Source organism: Thalassophryne amazonica, chromosome 4, assembly GCF_902500255.1.
Source record: "Thalassophryne amazonica chromosome 4, fThaAma1.1, whole genome shotgun sequence".
Classification (NCBI taxonomy): Eukaryota; Metazoa; Chordata; class Actinopteri; order Batrachoidiformes; family Batrachoididae; genus Thalassophryne; species Thalassophryne amazonica.
The window spans coordinates 30,341,871-30,365,553 of record NC_047106.1 but is presented as its reverse complement, the minus strand read 5'-3'; the positions used below and the strand labels follow the sequence as shown (position 1 = coordinate 30,365,553).

The window sequence follows — 23,683 nt, the reverse complement described above, 5'->3', positions numbered from 1 at the left end:
TAACACTGACATTTATACAGAAGGTATCTCCTGTTAGCACCAATTACAGAATGGGAGCCTAAAAGGCCCATATTGCTAATTGTACTTAGAATATTATCATCACTGTTACACATCTTATCAATAAACCTTATAATGCTCAGCAAAATGAAACTTAATACCCATACAATTTGCAAGATACGACAAGATATTATAATGTGTGGTATATGACACATGCTAGACTTTACGGTTTCAATTTAATTTGGGCACAAAGGAATTGGGCAACTATAAAGTGAAGTACAATATCTATGAAACAACTCATTCCTTATGATGGAGTTAGCATTTTTAAAATCAGCAAAAAACATATGTGGCCACCATAGAAAATTATGGAATACCATCACAGTTTGATAGACCTCAGTGACCTAAATTTTTATTTATATTTTCCATCCTGGACTCCAAAATATGAAGCTATTCCATAGAAATCAGGTAAACGGAAAAACAGGAAATTTCACTTTTGAGAAGATAAAAAACAATGTTTTGAGTTTCCCTGATAAATGCCATAAATGGTTTATTTATTATTATTTATTGTTCTTTTAAACAGCTAATCTTTACAGTGATACCAGAGAAACCCTGATAAGGCTGCATACGATGAAGTGTTTGTAGTGTTCTCTGTACATTGAGGTTTTCGATTAGTGAGGCAGTACTGAGGATAAAGGTCCAGCCGGATTACATCATTGGAGTACAGGGCTGTGCTTAGCACTGTGTCCTCCTTACGTAATCCCTGCAAAGAAAGACAGGACTCAGCCCAGAATCTTTCCTTCACCGACTCAGCCACAAAGAGCTTCTTTTCTTGATGAACTGCTGAATTTGGATGATTCTAACGTGGCAATGTTTTGTGACTGTATCAAGAACATTGTCAGGGTTATGTTTGTCATGTGGTAGTGTTATGTATTTTTCCAACATAATTGAAATTATTTCAGCCATATACACGGTGACAATTTGTCAGTCATTCAGGCAGATTTGATACTTTAGAATAATTTTGTCCATATAAATAATGTGCACTGTCTGTCAGTAAACAGATGTACTGATGCACCACACATCTGCCGTGATTGTAAGTGCACTGAAAGAATAAATTAAAAGGGGGGAAGTTTATGCACTTTAATTCTCTGAACATTGTCCATATGCATGCTTACAATACAGGGTGAACACAAAAACACTCCTTGGTTTCAAATATGTATAATATCAAAAGTCACATGAATAATTTTACAATTTTGGTATCAACAGTTGCAGAAACTCAAGTTTTGTTTTTTTGTTTTTCCCTTTTGCAGATTCTTCTTCAAAATTGTAAAATTATTCATGTGAGTTTTGATATTATAAATATTTGAAACCAAGGAGTGTTTTTGTGTTCACCCTGTATTTGTTTGATATGAATGAAACTCAGTACAAATGCTAGTTATCTACTAGAAATGGGAATATTTTGGCTTCCATACATCTATATAATTCTATGCAATATCATAAGGCGGTTCTAGAACATCTACCTCTGTCACCGTATTGAAGACATGGTTAAAATTGATGCAGATTAGACTCTAAACAATAAAATGTCCAAATCCATCCATGACCTTTTGAGAATTCTTCACAGAGATGGTCGTAACCTCAGAGTCCTTCTCATTTGGCTTATGTAATTAGCAAGCAACGTTGGCCTTGGTAACCATGAGGACCCTGCAATGAGCATCGAGCCTTCATAAATCTCATTCATGCAAATGGCTTGCCTGAACAAGCCCAGATGTTCCACTGTGCCAGTGTAATTAATATACACAGTGCATCCGGAAAGTATTCACAGCGCTTCACTTGATCCACTTTTTGTTATGTTACAGCCTTATTCCAAAATAGAGTAAATTCATGTTCCCCTTCATACTTCTACTCACAACACCCCATATTAACAGTTTTGTTAAAAATAAAAAAACTAAAATCACATGTACATAACTATTCACACCCTTTCCTCAGTACTTTGTTGATGCACCTTTGGCAGCAATTATAGCCTCACGCCTTCTTGAATATGGTGCCACACCTATCTTTCTGGACATTCACAGAGTTGTCCTGAAGCTACTCCTTTGATATCTTGGGTCTGTGCTTAGGGTCATTGTCCTGCTGAAAGATGAACTGTCACCCCAGTCTGCAGTCAAGAGCGCTCTGGAGCACGTTTTCATCCAGGATGTCTCTGTACATTGCTGCATTAATCTTTCCCTCAATCCTGACTAGTCTCCCAGTTCCTTCTGGTGGAAAAACATCCCCACAGCGTGATGCTGCCACCACCTTGCCTCACTGTAGGTATGGTGCCTGGTTTCCTCCAAACATGAGGCCTGGCATTCACGCCAAAGAGTTCAGTCTTTGTCTCATCATACCAGAGAATTTAGTTTCTCATGGTTTGTCTTTCAGGTGCGTTTTGACAAACTCCAGACGGGTTGCCATGTGCCGTTTACTAAGGAGTGGCTTCTGTCTGGCCACTCTACCATACAGGTCTGATTGGTGGATTGCTGCAGAGATGCTTGTCCTTCTGTAAGGTTCTCCTCTCACCTGAGAGGATTGATAGAGCTCTGACAGAGTGACCATTGGGTTTTTGGTCACCTCCCTGACTAAGGCCCTTCTTCACCAATTGCACAGTTTAGACGGGCGGCCAGCTCTGGGAAGAGTCCTGGTGGATCCGAACCTCTTCCATTTACAGATGATGGAGGCTACCGTGCTCACTGGGACCTTCAAAGCAGCAGAAATGTTTCTGTACCCTTCCTCAGATTTGTGCCTCAAGACGATCCTGTCTGAGGTCTACAAACAATTCCTTTGACTTCATGCTTGGTTTGTGCTCTGACATGCACTGTCAACTGTGGGACCTGATATGTAGACGTGTGAGTCTTTCCAAATCATGTCCAATCAGCTGAATTTACCCCAAGTGGACATCAGTTAAGCTGTAGAAACATTTCAAGGATGATCAGTATAAACAGGATGAACATGAGCTCAATTTGAGCTTCATGGCGAAGGCTGTGAATATTTCTGTGATTGTATTTTTTGTTGTTGTTTGTTTTTTTGTTGTTTTTTTTATAAATTTTCAAAAATCTCAAACTTTCCACATTGTCATTATGGGGTGTTGTGAGTAGAAGGTTGAGGGGGGAAAATGAATTTGCTACATTTTGGAATAAGGTTAACATAACAAAATGTGGATAAAGTGAAGCACTGAATACTTGCTGGATGCACTGTAAAAGAGTAAATACAAATTCATTTTTTTTAAATGGTCCAAAATATGGTAAATGGACTGCATTATAATCACGGTTTCCCATCTGCATCAGACGCTCAAAGTGCTTTACAATTATGCCTCACATTCACCCCGATGTAAGGGTGCTGCCATACAAGGTGTGAGCAACTAGGGGATTAAGGACATTGCCCAAGGGCCCTTAGTGATTTTTCCAGTCAGGCTGGGATTTGAACCAAGGATCCTCTGGTCTCAAGCCCAGTGCTTAGCCACTAGACCATCACCTCCCCAGGTGATGGTCAGCATGGTGGATTAGTGGTTAGCACTGTTGCCTCACACCAAGAAGGTCGTGGGTTCAATTCCTGTTGCCTTTCTGTGTGGAGTTTGCGTGTTCTCCTTGTGTGTGCGTGGGTTTCCTCTGGGTGCTCCGGTTTCCTCCCAAACCCAAAGACATGCTGGTTCGGTTGGAGTCTTTAAATTGTCCATAGGTTTGTGTGTGGGTGTGTCTGTGTTTGTTTGTGGCCCTGCGGCAGACTGGCGTTCTGTCCTGGGTGTACCCCGCCTTGCGCTCTGACTGCTGGGATAGGCTCCAGCCCCCCGCGACCCTTAATTGGACTAAGCGGTAGATGATGAATGAATGAATGAATGTTTTTCTCTCTTGCTTGGGTTACTAAAGTTTCATTTTGCAGGTTCATATGTACTTGTCTTTTTTTTTTTCTTCTTCTTCCTCCCAAACATTCATTATTGTCGCTGTGATTATCCAGTGTATGCAATCCGTGAAGCAGCCACCTGTAACCTCATGAAGCTGGTTGAGAAGTTTGGAGCAGAGTGGGCTCAAAACACCATTGTACCCAAGGTGCTGGGAATGGCCAATGATCCCAACTACCTTCACAGAATGACCACGCTGTTCTGTATCAATGTGAGTATGTTGTGTCAGCTGCCATGCTCTCATGTAGAAGTTCTTGGAGTGTTTGGAATGTTTGAATTGGTTTTAAAGAATTGTACTCATGTGGTCATTGTGAAACTTTCAAAATCCATATCATGGCATGTCTTCAAACATATGGCGACATGTTTCTGTTAAACACACACACAGAGGGATGCAGTCAAACAAAACAGACACAGACAAAATTATTTTTGAATGGATGGGCTGCTCAGCGTATTTGAGAATGTGTGTTACTGCCGATACTCCCGAGACATGCATGTGTCGTGTCCCGTGGATGATGCCTCTTAGGGTTGTGGTACATTGTATATTTTGCATCCAGCCACTTTATATTTATAATGAAAATATTAGCTGTTGCCGTAACCCTGCATCTGTCAAAGTTAGACAGGGTGATTATTTTCAAAATAAAAGTAGCACCCTACTACACATGGAACAACATGCATTGTAGGTCTTCTAGGGCGAATATGCAGCAACACAAGACTATCAAATGGCAAAATCACAGTTGGCTGATGGACTGATGTGACTTATTAACAGATTTTGAACCAAATATAAGTTGCATTACCATTTATTCTTTCTTTTTTTTTGTAATTTATACTTTATTTAGTTTACAAAAGGATACAGTTTTGCACATAAACATTTGCACAGATTAAACTTGGTAGCATCCCAAAAAAATAAACATTTGTGAAAACTTTTTTTATTTTTTATTTTTTTTTAATAAGCAAGAACTGTAGCATTGAACCCGGGTGTACAGAAATAATCTTATTCATAAGTCCACTTTGTGAAAGTCCATTGAAATATGTTCAAAACAGAGAAGGCAGATTCACATACAGCATTTACACATTTTTGTACCCCCCTCCCCCATTCTTACATGATATGTATGTGGTAAAATCCTATATAAAGTCAGATCTATATTGTCTAATGTATTGTAGCCATCCTTTCCATACATTATTGAATTTGTCAACTTCCAATCTAACAGATGCTGTTACTTTTTCCATAGTGTATATATTTAACATGACATCAACCCATTCTCCACCTTTGGGATCCGATCTGTTCGCCATCTTTTGGTGATTGCTTTTTTACTAGCTAAAAGCATGATTCTCATAATTTTATAGTCATCTTTTCTTCTTAAATGTAACATTTCTATATTAGTCAAACATAACGGAATTCTGACCCATACTACCTCATCTATGTTTTTGATTTCAGACCAATATTGAATCATTAAAGGGCAACCCCAAAAGATGTGAAAGTGATCCGCTTTGTCTTCCCCACATGATCTCCAACATTTTGTCTACATATTTTCTTTGAGCAGGTGTTACGAAAAACTGTATTACATTTTTCCAGCCATATTCTCTCCAAAATAAAGAGCTTGTTGTTTTCCATTGATATTGGAGTATTTGATTCCAGTCCCCCTCTGAAATTGAAATGTTTGCTTCCCTCTCCCACCTTTCTTTAACTCCTCTAGAGCTGTATATAATTTTGAAATAACTTTGCAACTTAACTCTGATTTATAAGCATCTAGGATAAGTTTTAGTATATTTGACCGAGTAATATTCATGTCCTTATTTTTCATTTCTTGCTTTAAATAGTGCCTTAGCTGCAGGTACCTATGGAAATCCTGATTTCCAAGATGAAAGACATCTCTTACTTGTTGGAAACTCATCTCTTTTGATTATCTCCCAATGCATTCTTGGACCATTTCCCCACTATTTAAATGTGCTGTCCAATGCATTTGGTACAAAATCAGTATCATATGCAATCCATCTCAAAACCATTTATTCTTTCATTCGTACACCACCCACCACTAACGTGTAAACCTGCACTGGTTTATGTTGATCCATCAACTATTTCCATATGTTTCTTACCGTTGTCATCCTTGGTGGTGTCTCAGTCTTTGTCAGAGGCTTGTGGTCAGGAGATCACCACAAAGCAGATGCTGCCAGTTGTTCTGAAGATGTCCAATGACCAGGTGGCCAACGTGCGCTTCAATGTGGCCAAATCCCTTCAGAAGATCGGCCCTGTCCTTGACAACAAGTAAGTTAAGTGCTTCTCAGGTGTGTGTTTTTACTCTAGATTTTTTTTTTTTTAAGTCCTGGTTGGTTATATCTAATTTATTTTCTTGCTTTTGTTTTCTTCATGTACTGATTTTCAGGTTTGAGTTGAAATGGACATTGTGACCTCTTTTACTCTTAGTTGCCTGTATTATAGAAAATGCAAAGTAGTGAGCATTTTCTATAATAAAGTCCTCACATACAGTCTGTTACATGAGTATATGAAACGTGACGTCAGTTTTGTCACATTCTGCATACCACCGTTATGGATTTAACAAAGTACTGCATTAGCAACTTAGAAAGTACAGCCACTTTTATCATTTCAATTCAATTTTCAATTTATTTTCATTTATATAGCGCCAAATCACAACAAAGTTGCTTCAGGGTGCTTCACACAAGTAAAGTCTAACCTTACCAACCAGTCCCTATACACAGTCCCTACTTTTTTAGTGGCTGTAGGTCATTGGACAACTGACTGAGTAGCAGTTTATAGTCAGGTGTGGCCTGTTCTTTACTTTTACAGTGGCAGGTTAAGCAGGTAAAAAAAAAAAAAAAAAATCTGTGGTTGATTCCAAGTTTTGAATTTGCATTTCGTAGCTGTTTTATGATCAGGCAGATAATGGAAACTTGAGCGGTGGCTGAATGTACAGTTTGGTACTATTCTTAAAAAGAAGGAATGTGCTGGCCAGCTAAGCAACACCTAAAGTCCTGGAAGACCACGGAACACTACTGAAGTGGATGATGCAGAATGCTTTCCTTGGTAAAGAAAAACCTGTTCAGAACAGGAGGTAGGCGTGTGTCATCCTGTCCAATCTAGAGACGCCTTCATGTGAGGACGGAGGGTTTAGGACAAGGTGCAAACCACTGGTAAAGCTCAAGAACAGTAAGGTCAAATTAGATTTTATCAGAAAACATCTGCACAGTTCTGGAGCACTATTCTCTGAACAGATGAAACCTAGATTAACTTGGACCAGAATGACTGGAAGAGAAGGAAAGAAACGGCTCACGATCTGAAGAGCAAATAAGTATTCATTAACATCTGTCAAACATGGTGAGGCCGTGTTATGACACAGACTTGTAGAACTGGCCCACTGGTGTTTATGGATGACGTGCCTGCTGATGGAAGCAACGTAATAAATTCTGAAATGTGTTGGTCAATACAATCTGTTCATGTTTGACCTAATGCTGCCAAACTGGTGGCACACTGCATCACATTGCAGATGGTTAAAGACACAAAATGTACCGCGAGATCCACCCAAGAGATTCTCAAAGCAGAGAAATGGAATATTCGCCAATGGTCATGTCAGACACACAGATGAGCACCAATGGTAGCACCAGACCAATTATGCACAATACTCCACATATTTATAACTGCAAGTTTGTCTAATTACTTATGGTCTCTGAAGAAGGTTAAACCTTTTGAATTTGACCTGCAAGACAACACTTTTAGATTGTATCTTTGCTTTGCAGCAACAGAGGCAAAATTTCAAAACTGACTCTGACTTCTTGTGTACCCAGCTGTACTGTGTGTGTCAGATATGGGGAGATTTGCTTTAAATTCCAGCACTGTTTGATGTGCTGCAGCCAACTGGATCTGTTTGAGGGAGATGGGGATCTTTTATTCTCACACACTCAGCAAAGAAACAGCCTTTATCTGCCCAGGACTCATTGTGTGCAACGAAGTCCGGGCTTCAATAATCATCATCTGGCTCCTTATTGTCTGCGAGAATAGTGATCCACATGAGGCAGGAGGAATCGAGGCTGAACAGTGTTATATCCGGTGTGTGTGTGTGTGTGTGTTTCCACAGTACGCTGCAGACAGAAGTGAGGCCGGTGCTGGAGAAGCTGGCTGCAGACCCAGACATGGATGTCAAGTATTTTGCCCAGGAAGCTATAAGTGGTACGTACGTGTGTGTGTGTGTGTGTGTGTGTGAGAGAGAGAGAGAGAAACTGACTTGTCAGTACCAGGGCTTCTGTCAGGTTGTGTTAGACCAGTGTGGTCACCTGCTCTCCTCCTGTTGCACGCCACCTACCCTGCACGTTTTCCTCCTTAATCTACTCTCCTCAGTGACTGACGTGTCAACAGGTTTTCCAGTATTTCACACTCGTGCTCCAGGCAGTAAAAGCTGTGCGGCGTTATTGTCTGTGGGAAATCATCACATCCTGAACATGCGTCGTCATGATTTGAATTAAAGTGACTTTTTTTTTTTTTTTTTGCTGAAGCAAGCTTAAACTTTGTCAGGATGGTGTTCTGAATGTTTTCTCATCTATTTTCACATCAAAGCCTCCCAGATGAGGTTGTGCGCAAGATGTGAAGCAAATTGGATGATGTGAACAGCACAAAAGAATGAATATTGAGGTGCTGTACTTGTCGTCATGATGCATGGACGTTGAGGGGTATTTTCTAAAGTCTACAATTCAAGATCGCAGTTATTTTAATTTTTTTTTAATGCTACCATTTCTGTTCAATAATTGTAAATATTCAGTGTTCGTCTTTGGAACATTACTGCAGCTGAATGTGAACATTTACAGTAGTGTTGAGAATAATAGTAGTGCTATGTGACTAAAAAGATTAATCCAGGTTTTGAGTATATTTCTTATTGTTACATGGGAAACAAGGTACCAGTAGATTCAGTAGATTCTCACACATCCAACAAGACCAAGCATTCATGATATGCACACTCTTAAGGCTATGAAATTGGGCTATTAGTAAAAAAAAAAAGTAGAAAAGGGGGTTTTCACAATAATAGTAGTGTGGCATTCAGTCAGTGAGTTCGTCAATTTTGTGGAACAAACAGGTGTGAATCAGGTGGTCCTATTTAAGGATGAAGCCAGCACCTGTTGAACATGCTTTTTAATGCAGCAAATAACTGAAAATCGTGCAAATGGTGATACAAGCACCAAAGTTGGTACAAATACTCCTTAGACATTACTCTTTTGAAAAAACCGACTGGCCACTTGAATTTTCAATAGACGGCCAGGTAGGGGTCAATTGAAGAATTACACAGGGGTCAAAATTAAAAATGCTCAAATCATTTTGAAAACTACACCACATTATTTGTCTTATCGTAAAGATTCCAAAAAGGTATAGTTTGGACTATCTATGACTGAATGATCAGGAGCTATGGGGTAAAAACAACAAAAATGGTGACAAAGGTCAGTTTCAGTTTGTACAGGGGTCAAAAGTTAAAGTTTCTTCAGTTTTGGTAAAGAGTGATGCAAATTATTGGTTGAGCTAATAGGATTAATAAATGGAATAGTTTTGATTGTGTTAAATGCTTGGTCTCCAAAGTAAAGGTCAAACAAGGTCAACATCCATTGGATTCTATGACATGTGACATACGAGTATGTTACCCTGTAACATAACTAAGCATGATACATGGTCCAAACTATTCCTTTTTAAAACCCTGTTAACTCAACTAATAATTTGCATAATTTTTTTTACCAAAATTGGAGCAACTTTAACTTTTGACCCCTGTACAAACTGAAACTGACCTTTTGTCACCATTTTTGCTGTTTTGGTGCTTGTATCACCATTTGCATGATTTTGCTCTAAATATTCTCTTAGCTGCTGCACTATTTCTCTTTGAAAGCCTGAGGAAAATGGGACGTTCAAGACATTGTTCAGAAGAACAGCGTAGTTTGATTCAAAAGTTGATTGGAGAGGGAAAAACTTATATGCAGGTGCAAAAAATTATAGGCTGTTCATCTACAATGATCTCCAATGCTTTAAAATGGACCAAAAAACCAGAGACGCGTGGAAGAAAATGGAAAACAACCATCAAAATGGATAGAAGAATAACCAGAATGGCAAAGGCTCACCCATTGATCAGCTCCAGGATGATCAAAGACAGTCTGGAGTTACCTGTAAGTGCTGTGACAGTTAGACGCCTGTGTGAAGCTAATTTATTTGCAAGAATCCCCTGCAAAGTCCCTCTGTTAAATAAGACGTGCAGAAGAGGTTACAATTTGCCAAAGAACACATCAACTGGCCTAAAGAGAAATGGAGGAATATTTTGTGGACTGATGAGAGTAAAATTGTGAGATGACCCCCAAACTCTGAATTCAAGCCACAGTTCACAGTGAAGACAGTGAAGCATGGTGGTGCAAGCATCATGATATGGGCATGTTTCTCCTACTATGGTGTTGGGCCTATATATCGCAGATGTGAAGAAATCATGAAAAACTGTGGTTATACAACTAAATACTAGTTTAGTGATTCACAGGATTGCTAAAAAAGCAGTTTGAACATAATAGTTTTGAGTTTGTAGCGTCAACAGCAGATGCTACTATTATTCGGAACACCCCCTTTTCTACTTTTTTTTATTAATAGCCCAATTTCATAGCCTTAAGAGTGTGCATATCATGAATGCTTGGTCTTGTTGGATTTGTGAGAATCTACTGAATCTACTGGTACCTTGTTTCCCATGTAACAATAAGAAATATACTCAAAACCTGGATTAATCTTTTTAGTCACATAGCACTACTATTATTCTCAACACTACTGCATGACAACACTGTTTCTTCGCTGAGGTAGAGATTTAAAGGCATGTCCACCTGCTTAAAAAAACCCCCAAAAAAACCCCCTCAAAATAATCTGTCACATTAATCGTGCACTGTCATTTGACCCCTCAGGAGACCATTTCAGTGTTCCAGAAAGAACAGAACCCAAAGGAAGACTTTTTTTTTTTTCCTCAGCTTTATGCGTTTGACGCGACTCCGAACATTACAGCGCTGAACTTGCCTTGCGGTGTGAATGCTGCTGCCCTGCCCCGCCCCTCCCCTGGGTGGTTTCTTAGCGCCTGCACTGTTCTGTTTGCTGTGTTTTGTCTCAGATGAAACAGTGACTGTTTTTGTCTGTTTGACCCACATGTGCACGATGTAATGAAAATAAGAACATTGTTTTCTCTTTTCTCTCTGCAGTTCTGTTCCTTGCATAACTCGCCCAACATAGATTAAAAAACCAAACCAACCAACACAACGACGACTTCAAAACGACATCAACACTTTTACAAGATATTTATTGATGTTCAGGATCAACTGCTTAATGTATAGAAATGCCGTTAACTTTTTTTTAAACTGTCAGTGACCTTTGCCAGCTCCTTATTTGCCCCATTTCTTTGCTGTAAATGGGCGCTTTGTTAAAGGCAAAGTGCATCAGTTGATGCATGTAGACGAACGCGCTGATGTGCTAGCTAGGCATCGTGAATCACAAACCCTCTGACATTCCTCCCTTTTTTTTCCTCTCTCTCTTCCCATTGCTGGCCACTGTTGTGCTTTAGCCACAGTCTCTTTGCTAACCATTAGCCTGGGCCCAGCCAACGCTCTGTGCCGCCGCCGCAGCACGTTTCCTCTTCGTGATAGACACAGATGGTCCAGCATGCTGTTTATTTTGCAGATCTAATTCTGTTGGTGTGACACTGGTGCTGCTCTCCACAGAAGCAACTGAAACGTCTGTTGTCCCCCCCCCCCATACACACACACCAGAGCAGCCTGAACCGTTTGTTCTGTGCACAAATTGAATCCCTCAAACTAACGAGTTACCTGAATGAAAAAAGGCCCTGCTCGTAATGGGTTTGTAATTATCCCGCTTCCATTTCCTCTTCCCATTTTGTTTTTGTGCAAGATCGGCGAAGTAGTCAGCCGTCATTTTCTGCAAAATGTTCTCTGCATTGCTTTTCATCTCCGCGTCGGCTGCTTTGATAGGCGGCTGCGGTTCAGCTCTTTAAGACGTTCATTTCTCTAAAGGACACTTTATTCTGTGGATCTAAATTAAGCCGCCCGGTTTCTCAGTAAGTCAGTGCCAAGCACGCCACTGTACGTGAGATTTAAAAGGTTTTAGGACCTCTTACTCACTTGTATACATAAACGACACGTGCATGTCTTCTGCATAAAGTGATTGGAGGGACGTGGTGGGGTGTTTGTATTTAAGGATGCATAAAGTTTTATTTCCCTGAGTTGTTTGTCTGCTCATCCTTCTGTCCTCTTTCTTTTGGTCTCTCAAATGAATCTTGATTGTTGATTGTCCTGTGTCTTGAAGATTGTGCTTTTATTTTTATTTTGAATTTTCTTCACAATTGGGATGCTGTACTACTGTATCTTGATCTGAATAAAGTAACACAAAGTGAAGCGCCGCAGCCTGTTTGAATGTGACTCGCAATCACTTCACTTATCGTTGTTGGTTTGTTTTTAATTATACATCGGACACCTGTCCTGTCCATCAAATCCTCAACATACATTGTCTCAAAGTCTGGGAGCATGTACTGGTTCCATGGTATGGTGGCTGTGATGACGCACTGGTGCAACGCGTCGTCACAACCGTCTCTGCAGCAATCCACTAATCAGCCACTCTATGGTAGAGTGGCCAGGCGGGAGTCACTCCTTAATAAAACGCACATGGCAGCCCGCTTGGAGTTCACCAAAAGGCATCTGAAGGATTCAGACCATGTAAAACAAAATTCTCTGGTGTGATGAGACAAAGATTGAACTGAGTCTTTGGTGTGAATGTCAGGCACCACGTTTGGAGGAAACCAGGCACCATCCCTCCAGTGAAGAGAAAGATGAATGCAGCAATGTAGAGACATCCTGGATGAAAATCTGCTCCAGAGTGCTCTTGACCTCAGACTCAGGTGACTGTTCATCTTTCAGTAGGACAATGACCCTCAGGACAACTCTGAATCTCCTTGAGTGGCACAGCCAGAGCCCAGATCTGAATCTGAACATCTCTTGAGAGATCTGAAAATGGCTGTGCACCGATACTCCCCATCCAGCCTGATGAAGTTTGAGAGGTGCTGCAAAGAGGAATGGACAAAACTGCCTGAAGATAGGTGCACCAAGATTGTGGCATCATATTCAAGAAGACTTGAGGCTGTAATTGCTGCCAAGGTACCTCAACAAAGTTGGAGGAGCTTATATTTCTGCCTGTTTATGTACAGCCTGGAGCCCACATTGTTTTCATATATATTTATGAAATCTTTGCTGGATTCACATCCTGATAGGCAAGAACTGATTCAATTTCAAGGGCAAAGTCAGGAAAAATCCCTACTTCATTCAGAACCATAAAAAAGGTCAAATTTCTTTTATTTGAGAGCGTTATGTAGGATGGTATACTTTATTGACTGACAAATGTTTGATCTGGATCTCATCCAGATTACAGATTTTGTGGGCATTAAAATGTATCACTGAAAACCCCATTTAATGTATATTTTACGTTATATCTTAATCAAACGTGGCCCAATCACTCGTATTTGAGGTGCAGACTGGCACTCACTATCACCTGACAAAAGTTTGATCTGCATCTGCTCCGGATTGTGGATTTTGTGGACATTTGAATTTAATATTGAAAAGCCCATTTGGTGAACGTTTTGCATTATATCTCAATCAAAAGTTTCTCAGTCACTCATTAAGGATAATGAGGTGCAAACTGACACTCGAATGGGCTACGTTTGAGCTGCATCTGATCCACATTGCAGATTTATTGGCTATTTAATTCTTTTTAACATTGAAAAGAGCTTTTGAGTTATATTTTGTTATATATTAGCTTAAGAAAAAACACTTCTAACTGGGCTTTGACCTTGAAATTTTTTCCAAGGTAAACATTTGTGGAATTGTACTTTAGTGTTGGCGGATGTTTGCGCTCTGAGTGCAGTCCTCTAGTTTTGGATAAATTTCAAAAACACTTCATGTCGTTATGTTCTGTTGTGAGTAGAACCTTGAGGGGGAAAAATTAGTTTACTCCATTTTGGAATAAGACGTGGAAAAAGTGAAGCGCTATGAATACTTTCCAGTTACACTGTAAATAGGCCGCTAAATTCCAAAAGTAACTTTTTCTGGTCAAGAATGCCTATTAAACACATGAAAACTTCAGCAAATTATTTCAATAATGACTCCATAAGCTAGCCAAATATGTGAAAGTGGTGAAATGGGCCTGTTTTCTGCAGAAGTATGAGAAGCATTTTCACACACAAACAGCAGGTGCAACTTCTGAACTGGCTGATCACAAACATTTGACCTCATCCAGTCTTCAAAGATTTTTAAATTTTCACATTTCAAATGTTTTGTGAATCCTTGTGATGTTGCAGCTACTTTTTGCACCACCTCCACTCCCTTGCTGCACTGACCTAGTTCTCTGCTTTTTCCGTTTGGTTTCTGTTGTGAAACGCTGAGGTCACAGGAGTAATCGGAAGCTGATGCAGCTCCTCGAACTGTCCCAACAACTTGTAGGATTCACTTCAGATGTTCTTCCGGTGTTATCTGGTCTGTGCTGAGGCCTGCAGGAGCTGCTGTGGAGATAAAAGCTGCAGAAGGGCTGATTCCATGAACTGACCAAAAACTGATTGCACCACCACAGTCCTTTTTAGATTTGGTTGAAAATGGAGTAAAAATGAAAATCCAGCAAATAAGATCAATTTGTGAGGCACTTACCTAGTTTGGGGATGCAAATGTACGAGTTAGTCACATAATACACCAAAGAGTATTAAAATCAAAGCCCTTGTCCATGTTGTGACACTGGGAGAACCGATCAAGTAGGGACTTGCGTGCAGGGGTGGTGGGGACCATATGTGCCCTGTGGCTGCTACAGCAACCCTCAACATGAGACGGCTAACTGGTCTCTGGTGAAGCAAGAAGTCCTCAAGGGCGGAGGAGGTGATGGCTTGTAACCTGGTGGCTGTGAAGGCAGAAGAAGGCTGCAGCAGGTCCTCAGACCCCAGTCGCCTGGGATTTCCCAGTCATCAAGGCTAAGGATCTGTCAAGGACCATGTGTTTGTGCAGCGACATTCCCACATTAACCAAACCCACGTGCAAGTGTCTCCAGCTCATCCCTGGATATAGACTGTCCTCCGTGTCCACATCTCGTCCAAGAATCAAGAGACAACTTTCTCACCACCAAGGGACTGCCATGACGACTACACCAAACAAAGGGTTCACATTAATAGCTGTATGAGAAATCTGGAGGTTTATGCTCTCGGTGAGAGTTGCCAAATATAGAGCGCCCCCTTTAGAAAACCATAATTCAATTTCTTTCTTTTAGACTGCGCCAACTCGCAACAAAGCTGCCTCAAGGCGCTTCACACAAGTAAGGTCTAACCTTACCAACACCTAGAGCAAGCACACAGGCGACAGTGGCAAGGAAAAATTCCCTCTGATGATTTGAGGAAGAAACCTCAAGCAGACCAGACGTAGAGAGGCGACCCACTGCTGCCATTCTAACATAAGTAAGACTTAATTTGTCAAATTAAACTCACACCCATGGAGCAAACGAATTAGAAAACCAGTTTTACACAAAGGTTGGCGCACTGCACCTATTGTAACTTCCAGTGTTTCAAAAGGTGCAGCTGCTGACCTGAACACAACTTAAACCATATATTTAGGCTGTCTATTCACTGGTATCACGTTGCTTTTTTTTATTTTTATTTTTTTATTTGGTGCACCTGCGTGCATGTGACGTACACATCTAAAACCATGAAGCTGTCAGTGTTTACTTATTGGTATCAGTTTGCTTTCTGTTTGAAGGTGCACATCTTTGGCTCAGTGAATGTGAGCTACACAAGACATTTGACAAATCATTACTGTAATTTAGTAACACTGGTTGTCACGCTTTTCTCACTTTTTTTTAAAGCTTAAAATGGGTGAATTCGTCCCTTCTTGGCTCACTGTATGCGACATAAACAACTTCATCCTTACACTGAGAATTAATGTCAGTGATTGCTTACTAGACTTCGATTATTAGCTACTTGTGACCTGCACAACTTAAACCATGACTGTTTGTTGCTGAAACTGTTTGTCTCGTCTGGTTTTGCTTGGTCTTGTGTGTAACAATGCCTGTTTCGTGATGATTCCCATTTTTGGCTGATTCATTATACATGACCTGCACAACTTAAACCAAGTACTGGGCTGATTATTACTGTCATCATTTGCATGCCAAGACTGTTTTGTGTTTCTTTTTGTTATCAACTAGGTGAAGATGATGTTCCTTGGCTTGCTGTATGTGACCCACACAACTCAAACCACGAGATGGTTTAGTAGTGTTGGTGTTAGGTTCATTTGTGGGTTGTTTACTTTTCTTTCTCGGACTTAATGAAAATGTATCACGTGACCTGCAAAATTTAAAGCATTCCATTCTCTGTTTATTGGACATGGATTAGTTGTCCATTGCTTTTATGTCTCACTCTTGGTGAAGATGCCTGTCCTTCGCTCATTATGCATGACTTGCACAACATAAACCTTTATTACTGATCAAATGTAACACCCAAGTTTCTGACTGCTGAGCAAGCAAAAGGGGCCAGAGAGCCAAGGTTCCTAACCACAGTGGGAACTATATTAAGTGACAAATTGGTAAATTTTATTAATATTAACCACCATCCAGCCTCCAATAACCTCATCACAGATCTGAAGAACAGATACCCTATTAACCTTTTGCAGGGTAAATGAAATATACAGCTGGATGTCATCCGCATAACAGTGGTATGAGACATCCTTCAAAGAGCTCAAGACATGACCAAATGGGAGCAAATATAAACCAAAAGTAGGTCCCACAACAGAGCCTTGAAGCACACCACATGATTGTATGGCAGAAGAGAACGTAAATTTGTCAGTAGCAACAGCGAAACTCCTGTTAGAAAGGTAAGATAAAATCGAGTCCAGGGTAGACCCAGAGATGCCCACCCAAGCCCTTAGTCTCTCGATTAAAACACCATGATCGACTGTGTCAAAAGCTGCAGAGAGATCCAAAAGACCAAGTATAGAATATTCACCTGCATCTCTATGCATTAAGATATAATTTGAAACTCTGAGAAGGACAGTTTCTGTAGAGTGCAAGTGACGGAACGCAGATTGCAATTCATCAAGAATATTACGTGAATATTATGTTGGCAATCTATGTATATGTGACCATACGACCTTTGTGGCTGGGACAGCGGTGGGATTGAACTCCAGACTGTTCGCACTAAAGACCAGAACTCTACCAGGTCAGCCAAAGGGGAATTCTCCGTTAGCCAAGCTTGCGGGAACGTCTTTTCAATCCGGACTTCATCTTGCTACATATATATATTTGTGTTCACTATGCACAGCCACAGTAATTAAGCAATCAACACCAAACTTGGTATGGTGACTGGGGGCACCAAGGAGGTCACTGGGGCCCTTAGGTTGGAAGTGCATGTGCATGAACACACACACAGGCAGTCAGCCTTATATATTAGATCACGACCTGCTCACTGGAGCCCTTATTTTCACAGTTCACATGATGCTCAGGTCACGTAGTAAGCATCACACTTTACTTACTATGTAGTAGCAACTGGTGCAGGTAGACTTCAATTAGAATCCGAATGGGCCAGTGCGCACTGCATGCGAGTTAAGGTATGCATTTTTTGTTTTTGTTTTATACTTAAAATGTACCTGTTGTGTACAGCATGCAGACTGTTGATCCGCCTCCCAAGAAGCAAGGGGGCATTAGGTGGTAAAACCCCAAGTGGTAAATGGATGAAATGTAATAGCGCTGAGGAAACATCTACAGAGGCACTAAGAACATTACATATATCACACAGCATTGCCGTGATATGATATGCTATCACCTTTTTTTATCACCACCCACTTGAGTCTCATGAATGTCACAAATTGCTCTATGAAAATGAATGATGACAACATACACACAATGCAAGGCAATGTACTACACCTTAACTAAAGTGACATGAAATACATGACATGGCTAAAATTCTTCTCCGTTACCCATGCGTAGAATGGGTAACTCAGCTACTTATCATTAAAATAGCCAATAGAATGGATGAGCTTTTAATAGTTTTGCATTTATGTTGTTACACACAGAATAGATTTTGGCTTGTAAGGTTAATGTGGCAAACTCAGTTACACTTTGCAGCACCACTGACTTTGAATCCAGTTGAACAACCAACAGAGAGGAGTCTTGTAATAAACCAAATGGCAGAAGTCACTATTAGATTCTGTACTTTTTAAAAATCACTTAAGACCTTGTGACAGCCTTCCTCAGTCACGTGTTCTCCCAGCCGCACCCCCTCCCAACACACACACACACACACACACACACACACACACACACACACACACACACACACACACACACACACACACACACACACACACACACACACACACACACACACACACACACACACACACACACACACAGCCTTTATTGTCATTGTACATACATACCACCAGTGAATGTTTTTCTGTTGTGTATGTTTTGTGTGTGTGTGTATATCACTTTTAATGTGTGACATGTGACTTTATTCACCAAACTGCATTAAAGCTTGAAATAAGGTCATGCACTTTAAATTTCATTGTATTATCTGCAGTGACAGATAATGATATTCTAATATATTCTATTCATTGTTACAATACGTTCTGCATGTGTGCAAAGGTTGCTGCACCTGCTGATTGTGTGCACAATATGAGATCGTGTTCAGAGTTATTTAGCATCCAGCAGCTGCTGTATGTTGGATTGTGCAGAGACACTTACAGTGCATCCAGACAGCACTCACAGCGCTTCGCTTTTTCCACATTTTGTCAGGAAGAGGGCATCTGGTGTAAAACTTGTGCCAAATACCAATGCAGATCTGGCTGTATCTGCTGTGGTGACCCCCCCCCCCCCCCCCCAAAAAAAATGGGAGAAGCTGAAAGAACAACAGCCTTATTCCAAAATGGATAATTTTTTTTTTGTTTGTTTGGTTTTTTTTAACCAGATGCACTGTATGTTGGAGAGAAGAAGGAGTGAAGGCAGAGATCTGGCTACAGCATGACTGCATGAGGACATGGTACCGTCCTCGCTGCAATTTTCCTACAAGTGAAAATCTTTTATAAAATATGATTACTTGAGGGTGAGGGGGCTAACTGGCCTTTAAATCTCCTTAAGGGAATAATGAAACAGCAGCAACCTATTTCTTCTATTTAGATCTTGTTATTTCGGGGAGGATTGTTGGCAGCTGGAGCCTTTGACAGCTCTGAGAGCCCTGACGTCAATGCAGCTGCCTCCCAGGACTGTCATTTATAATGAAAGGAGTCAAGCAAAGCCGCCGCACAGCAAGAGGTCACACACACAGTGTGAGGTCATGCACACAAGCGACAAACAGTTGAGACGACAAAGAGTCTAAGAGCCTACTCGTTTTCCATAAAAAGACAAGTTCAGTTTTTTTTTTTTAAGCCTTGTCAAATTAAAATGTCAGCAATCAATCTACTCACAATGAACAATTCCTTCATTGTCAAGTCTGCAAACGCACCCCGGTGTCACGCGTTGCCGCATCCAACATAAAACTGAAACTGCATCTGCAACTGAGTCCTGCAAGAAATTCTTATCCTGTATGAAGCATGGTATTGTAATCAGTCCTGTGCATGTGTGTCTGAACAGAATGACTGGACAGATCTTCACTGAACTCCTTGGCATTACTTTGTCCGATCCTCTTCAAAAGTTATTCATGTTGAGATACCTGCCCAATTCACCAAGTCACCAAAACACAGTGCCAGAGAGATAATCTAATGTTTATACTGATCAGTAACAGATTTTAAATTGATTGGCATAAGTACATGGCAGTACGTTGGCTTAGTGTTTAACACTGTTGCCTCACAGCAAGAAGGTCACGGGATTGATTCCCACCTGTGGCCTTTCTATGTGGAGTTTGCATGTTCTTTCCATGTTTGTTTGGGTTTTCTCCAGGTACTGCGGCTTCCTGCCACATCCAAAGACATGCAGGGTAGGTGGATTGGAAACTTTAAATTGTCTGTACGTGTGTGTGACTGTGTTTGTTTGTCTGTATGTGGCCTGCGACAGACTGGCATCCTGTCCAGGGTGTACCATGACCTACGACTGCTGGGATAAGGTCCAGCCCCCCCGGATGCCTTTCATTTATTACGTCTTACCAAATGCTCAAAACAGCAACAAAGTAATGCTAACAAGCTACTTTATAATCATTGATACATTAGCAGCAAAACATTTGCAACATATGGCTAATTAGATGGACTTCTCATATCAGATTCTGAAATACCAAAGTAGGTTAGCTCGGGTATGTTTAACACTAACCATTAATCTCTCTTTACAAGTTTTTAATAACCTTAAAATCTGGTAAAAAGTAAACCTAGCTGCAAGATATTATTAAATTAGCAAAAATGCAATGATCAATGATCAATTATTATATTAGCAATTATCCATGATGCTATGCTTCAGCACACACTGATACACTTGTATGCAAAGGTTTGGGCACCCCTGATCATTTTCATGATTTTCTTTTATAAATCATTGATTGTCTGGATCAGAAATTTCAGTTAAATATATCATATAGCAGACAAACACACTGATATTTGAGAAGTGAAATGAAGTTTCTAGTATTTAGAAAGTGTGCAATAATTATTGAAACAAAATTGGGCCGGTGCATAAATTTGGGCACCCTTGTCATTTTATTGATTTGAATACATTTAGCACTAATTATTGGAACACAAAATTGGTTTGATAAGCTCACTGACCCTCGACCTCCTTACACAGGTGAATCAAATCATGAGAAAGGGTATTTAAGGTGGCCATTTGCAAATGTTTCCCCTCTTTGCATCTCTTCTAATGAGTGACAACATGGGAGCCTCTAAACAACTCTCAAATGACTTGAAAACAAAGATTGTTCAACATCATGGTTTAGGGGAAGGATACAAAAAGCTATCTCAAAGATTTCAGCTGTCAGTTTCCACTGTGAGGAACATAGTTAGGAAATGGAAGACCGTAGGCACAGTACAAGTTAAGGCCTGAAGTGGCAGGCCAAGAAAAATCTCAGATAAACTTAAGTGAAAGATGGTGAGAACAGTCATAGTCAACCCACAGACCTGCTCCAAAGACCAACAACATGATCTTGCTGCAGATAGTGTCTCTGTGCATTGTTCAACTATACAGTGCACTTTGCACAAAGAGATGCTGTATGATGCTGTAATGCAGAGGAAGCTTTTTTCTGTGTACACACCACAAACAGAGTCGCTTGAGGTATGCTAAAGCACATTTGGACAAGCCAGCTTCATTTTGGAATAAGGTGCTGTGGACTGATGAAACTAAAATTGAGTTATTTGGACATATCAAGGGGTGGTATGCATGGCTGAAAAAGAACACAGTATTCCAAGAAAAACGCTTGTTACCTACAGTAAAATATGGAGGTGGTTCCATCATGCTGTGTGGCCAGTGCAGGTACTGTGAATCTTGTTCAAGTTGAGGGTCACATGGATTCCAGTCAATATCAGCAGATTCTTGAGAACAATGTTCATGAATTAGTAACAAAGTTGTAGTTGCACCGGGGTTAGATCTTTCAACAAGACAACAACAATAATAATAATAATAATAATAATAATAATAATAATAGATTTTATTTATAATGCACTTTACATTTGAAAACAAATCTCAAAGTGCACAGTACAGAGAACAATAAACAATACAGAAACAATTTTTAAAAAGCAATAAAAGTAAACAGAAAAGCAATAAAACAGAATAGCAATAAAATTGGGCAACAGAATGAGTCAAAAGACACAGCCATCGATAAAATCAGATAGAGTCAGCCAGGGAAGGCCTTTCGAAAAAGGAAGGTTTTTAGCCCTTTTTTAAAAGCATCCACCATCTGTGGAGCCCTAAGGTGGTCAGGAAGGGTATTCCACAGACAGGGAGCAGCAGCCTCGAAGGCCCTGTTGCCCATGGTCTTGAGCCGAGTCCTGGGTGGGTGCAGGCGATGCAGTTGGCTTGACTGGATTCTAGCTGATGTATGTCGGTTGAGGAGTTCGGTGAGGTAGGCGGGGGCTACACCGTGCACATTGATGGGTGTGAAGGAGGATTTTGAATTCAATACGGAGGTGAATGGGGAGCCAGTGCAAAGAGCGAAGAATGGGGGTGATGTGCTCATATTTACCCACTCTCATCAGGACCCGGGCAGCACTATTTTGGACATATTGGAGCCTTTGTAGGCTCTATAGCTCGGGATCCCGATGTGGTGATCAACAGTATCAAATGCAGCAGAGAGGCCGAGATGGATGAGGAGGGAAGTGGAGTCAGAGGTCATCAGAAGGTCATTGGTGACTCTGATGAGAGTTGTCTCAGTGCTGTGGGAGGGCCGAAAACCAGACTGAAATTTTTCATACAGACTGTTTGATTTAAGATGGTTGTGAAGTTGGATGGATACAATTCTTTCAAGAATTTTGGAGATGAAGGGTAGATTGGAGATGGGTCTGTAATTTGACAGAGGTTCAGGATCAAGAGTGGGTTTTTTGAGGAGAGGCTGGATGATAGCTGTTTTGAGGCCATCGGCATGAATTTCGCTGCAACTCTTTTCATGGCAAAATCTTCTGTCACAGTGGAATGTGCAGAAAAACTTCTGATGTCCACCTCTTCTGCAATTTCTCGGATAGTCACACGACGGTCCCACATCAGCACAGCGATCACTTTGGAAATGATCCGGTCATTTCAGCATGTTGATGGCCGCCCGGAGCGTGGCGCGCTCTCCACCGTTGTGCGGCCGTCTTTAAACCGGTTGTACCGCTCCTTAATCTGTGTGATACCCATAGCATCGTCACCGAAAGACGTCTGAATAATCCGAAAGGTTTCCACCTGGCTGTCGCCCAGTTTCTGGCAAAATTTGATGCAGTCGCGCTGCTCCAGTCGTTCCACCATTTCCTTGCAAAGAAAAAACGATGAGAGACTCCACCCATCCTCACACAAAGGCTGCTTACAAGCAAATGACGCAATCGACAGGTGTGAAAAAATTCACGCATGCACATGAAGGTTCAAGGTTGGCTCATGCAAGCACACGTGATTCAAATCCATCAGGTTTTTGAAAAAATAAAAAGGTCGGTTACTTTTCTAACAGACCTCGTAATTTGAGGAATTCACAGTCTGGTGAAGTAGGGACTTGAAGGTTAAAGCAGAGAGCAGAGATAAGGGAGAGTGGAGGAGATGCGACTGCCCTTGTCGGAGTCCCAAGCTGAAACTTGGGACTCCGACAAGGGCGGAAGTCCCAAGTTGTAAAATATACTCAACACACCTAACATTATTCAGCTGTTACATAACTAATACACCTAACGTTACTGAGATAATGACTGTTGTGTTAATAGGCTTTATACGCTCAACAAAAATATAAATGCAACACTTTTGGTTTTGCTCCCATTTTGTATAAGATGAACTCAAAGATCTGAAACTTTTTCCACATTCACAATATCACCATTTCCCTCAAATATTGTTCACAAACCAGTCTAAATCTGTGATAGTGAGCACTTTTCCTTTGCTGAGATAATCCATCCCATCTCACAGGTGTGCCATATCAAGATGCTGATTAGACACCATGATTAGTGCACAGGTGTGCCTTAGACTGCCCACAATAAAAGGCCACTCTGAAAGGTGCAGTTTTATCACACAGCACAATGCCACAGATGTCGCAAGATTTGAGGGAGCGTGCAATTGGCATGCTGACAGCAGGAATGTCAACCAGAGCTGTTGCT

The 23,683-nt window shown here is 40.8% G+C and overlaps 1 protein-coding gene across 1 annotated transcript in view; it reads left to right on the top strand.

Annotated features, from left to right (window-relative positions):
• ppp2r1bb (protein phosphatase 2, regulatory subunit A, beta b) overlaps positions 1-12,334 on the top strand; it is a 34,022-nt gene extending 21,688 nt beyond the window's left edge. Inside the window, exons 12-15 of the mRNA XM_034169322.1 lie at positions 3,982-4,136; positions 6,046-6,188; positions 8,014-8,105; positions 11,129-12,334. Of these exons, the coding sequence (XP_034025213.1) occupies positions 3,982-4,136; positions 6,046-6,188; positions 8,014-8,105; positions 11,129-11,145 (407 nt within the window). The 3' untranslated portion in view covers positions 11,146-12,334. The remainder of the gene's footprint in view (positions 1-3,981; positions 4,137-6,045; positions 6,189-8,013; positions 8,106-11,128) is intronic.
• Positions 12,335-23,683: the final 11,349 nt, after the last annotated feature.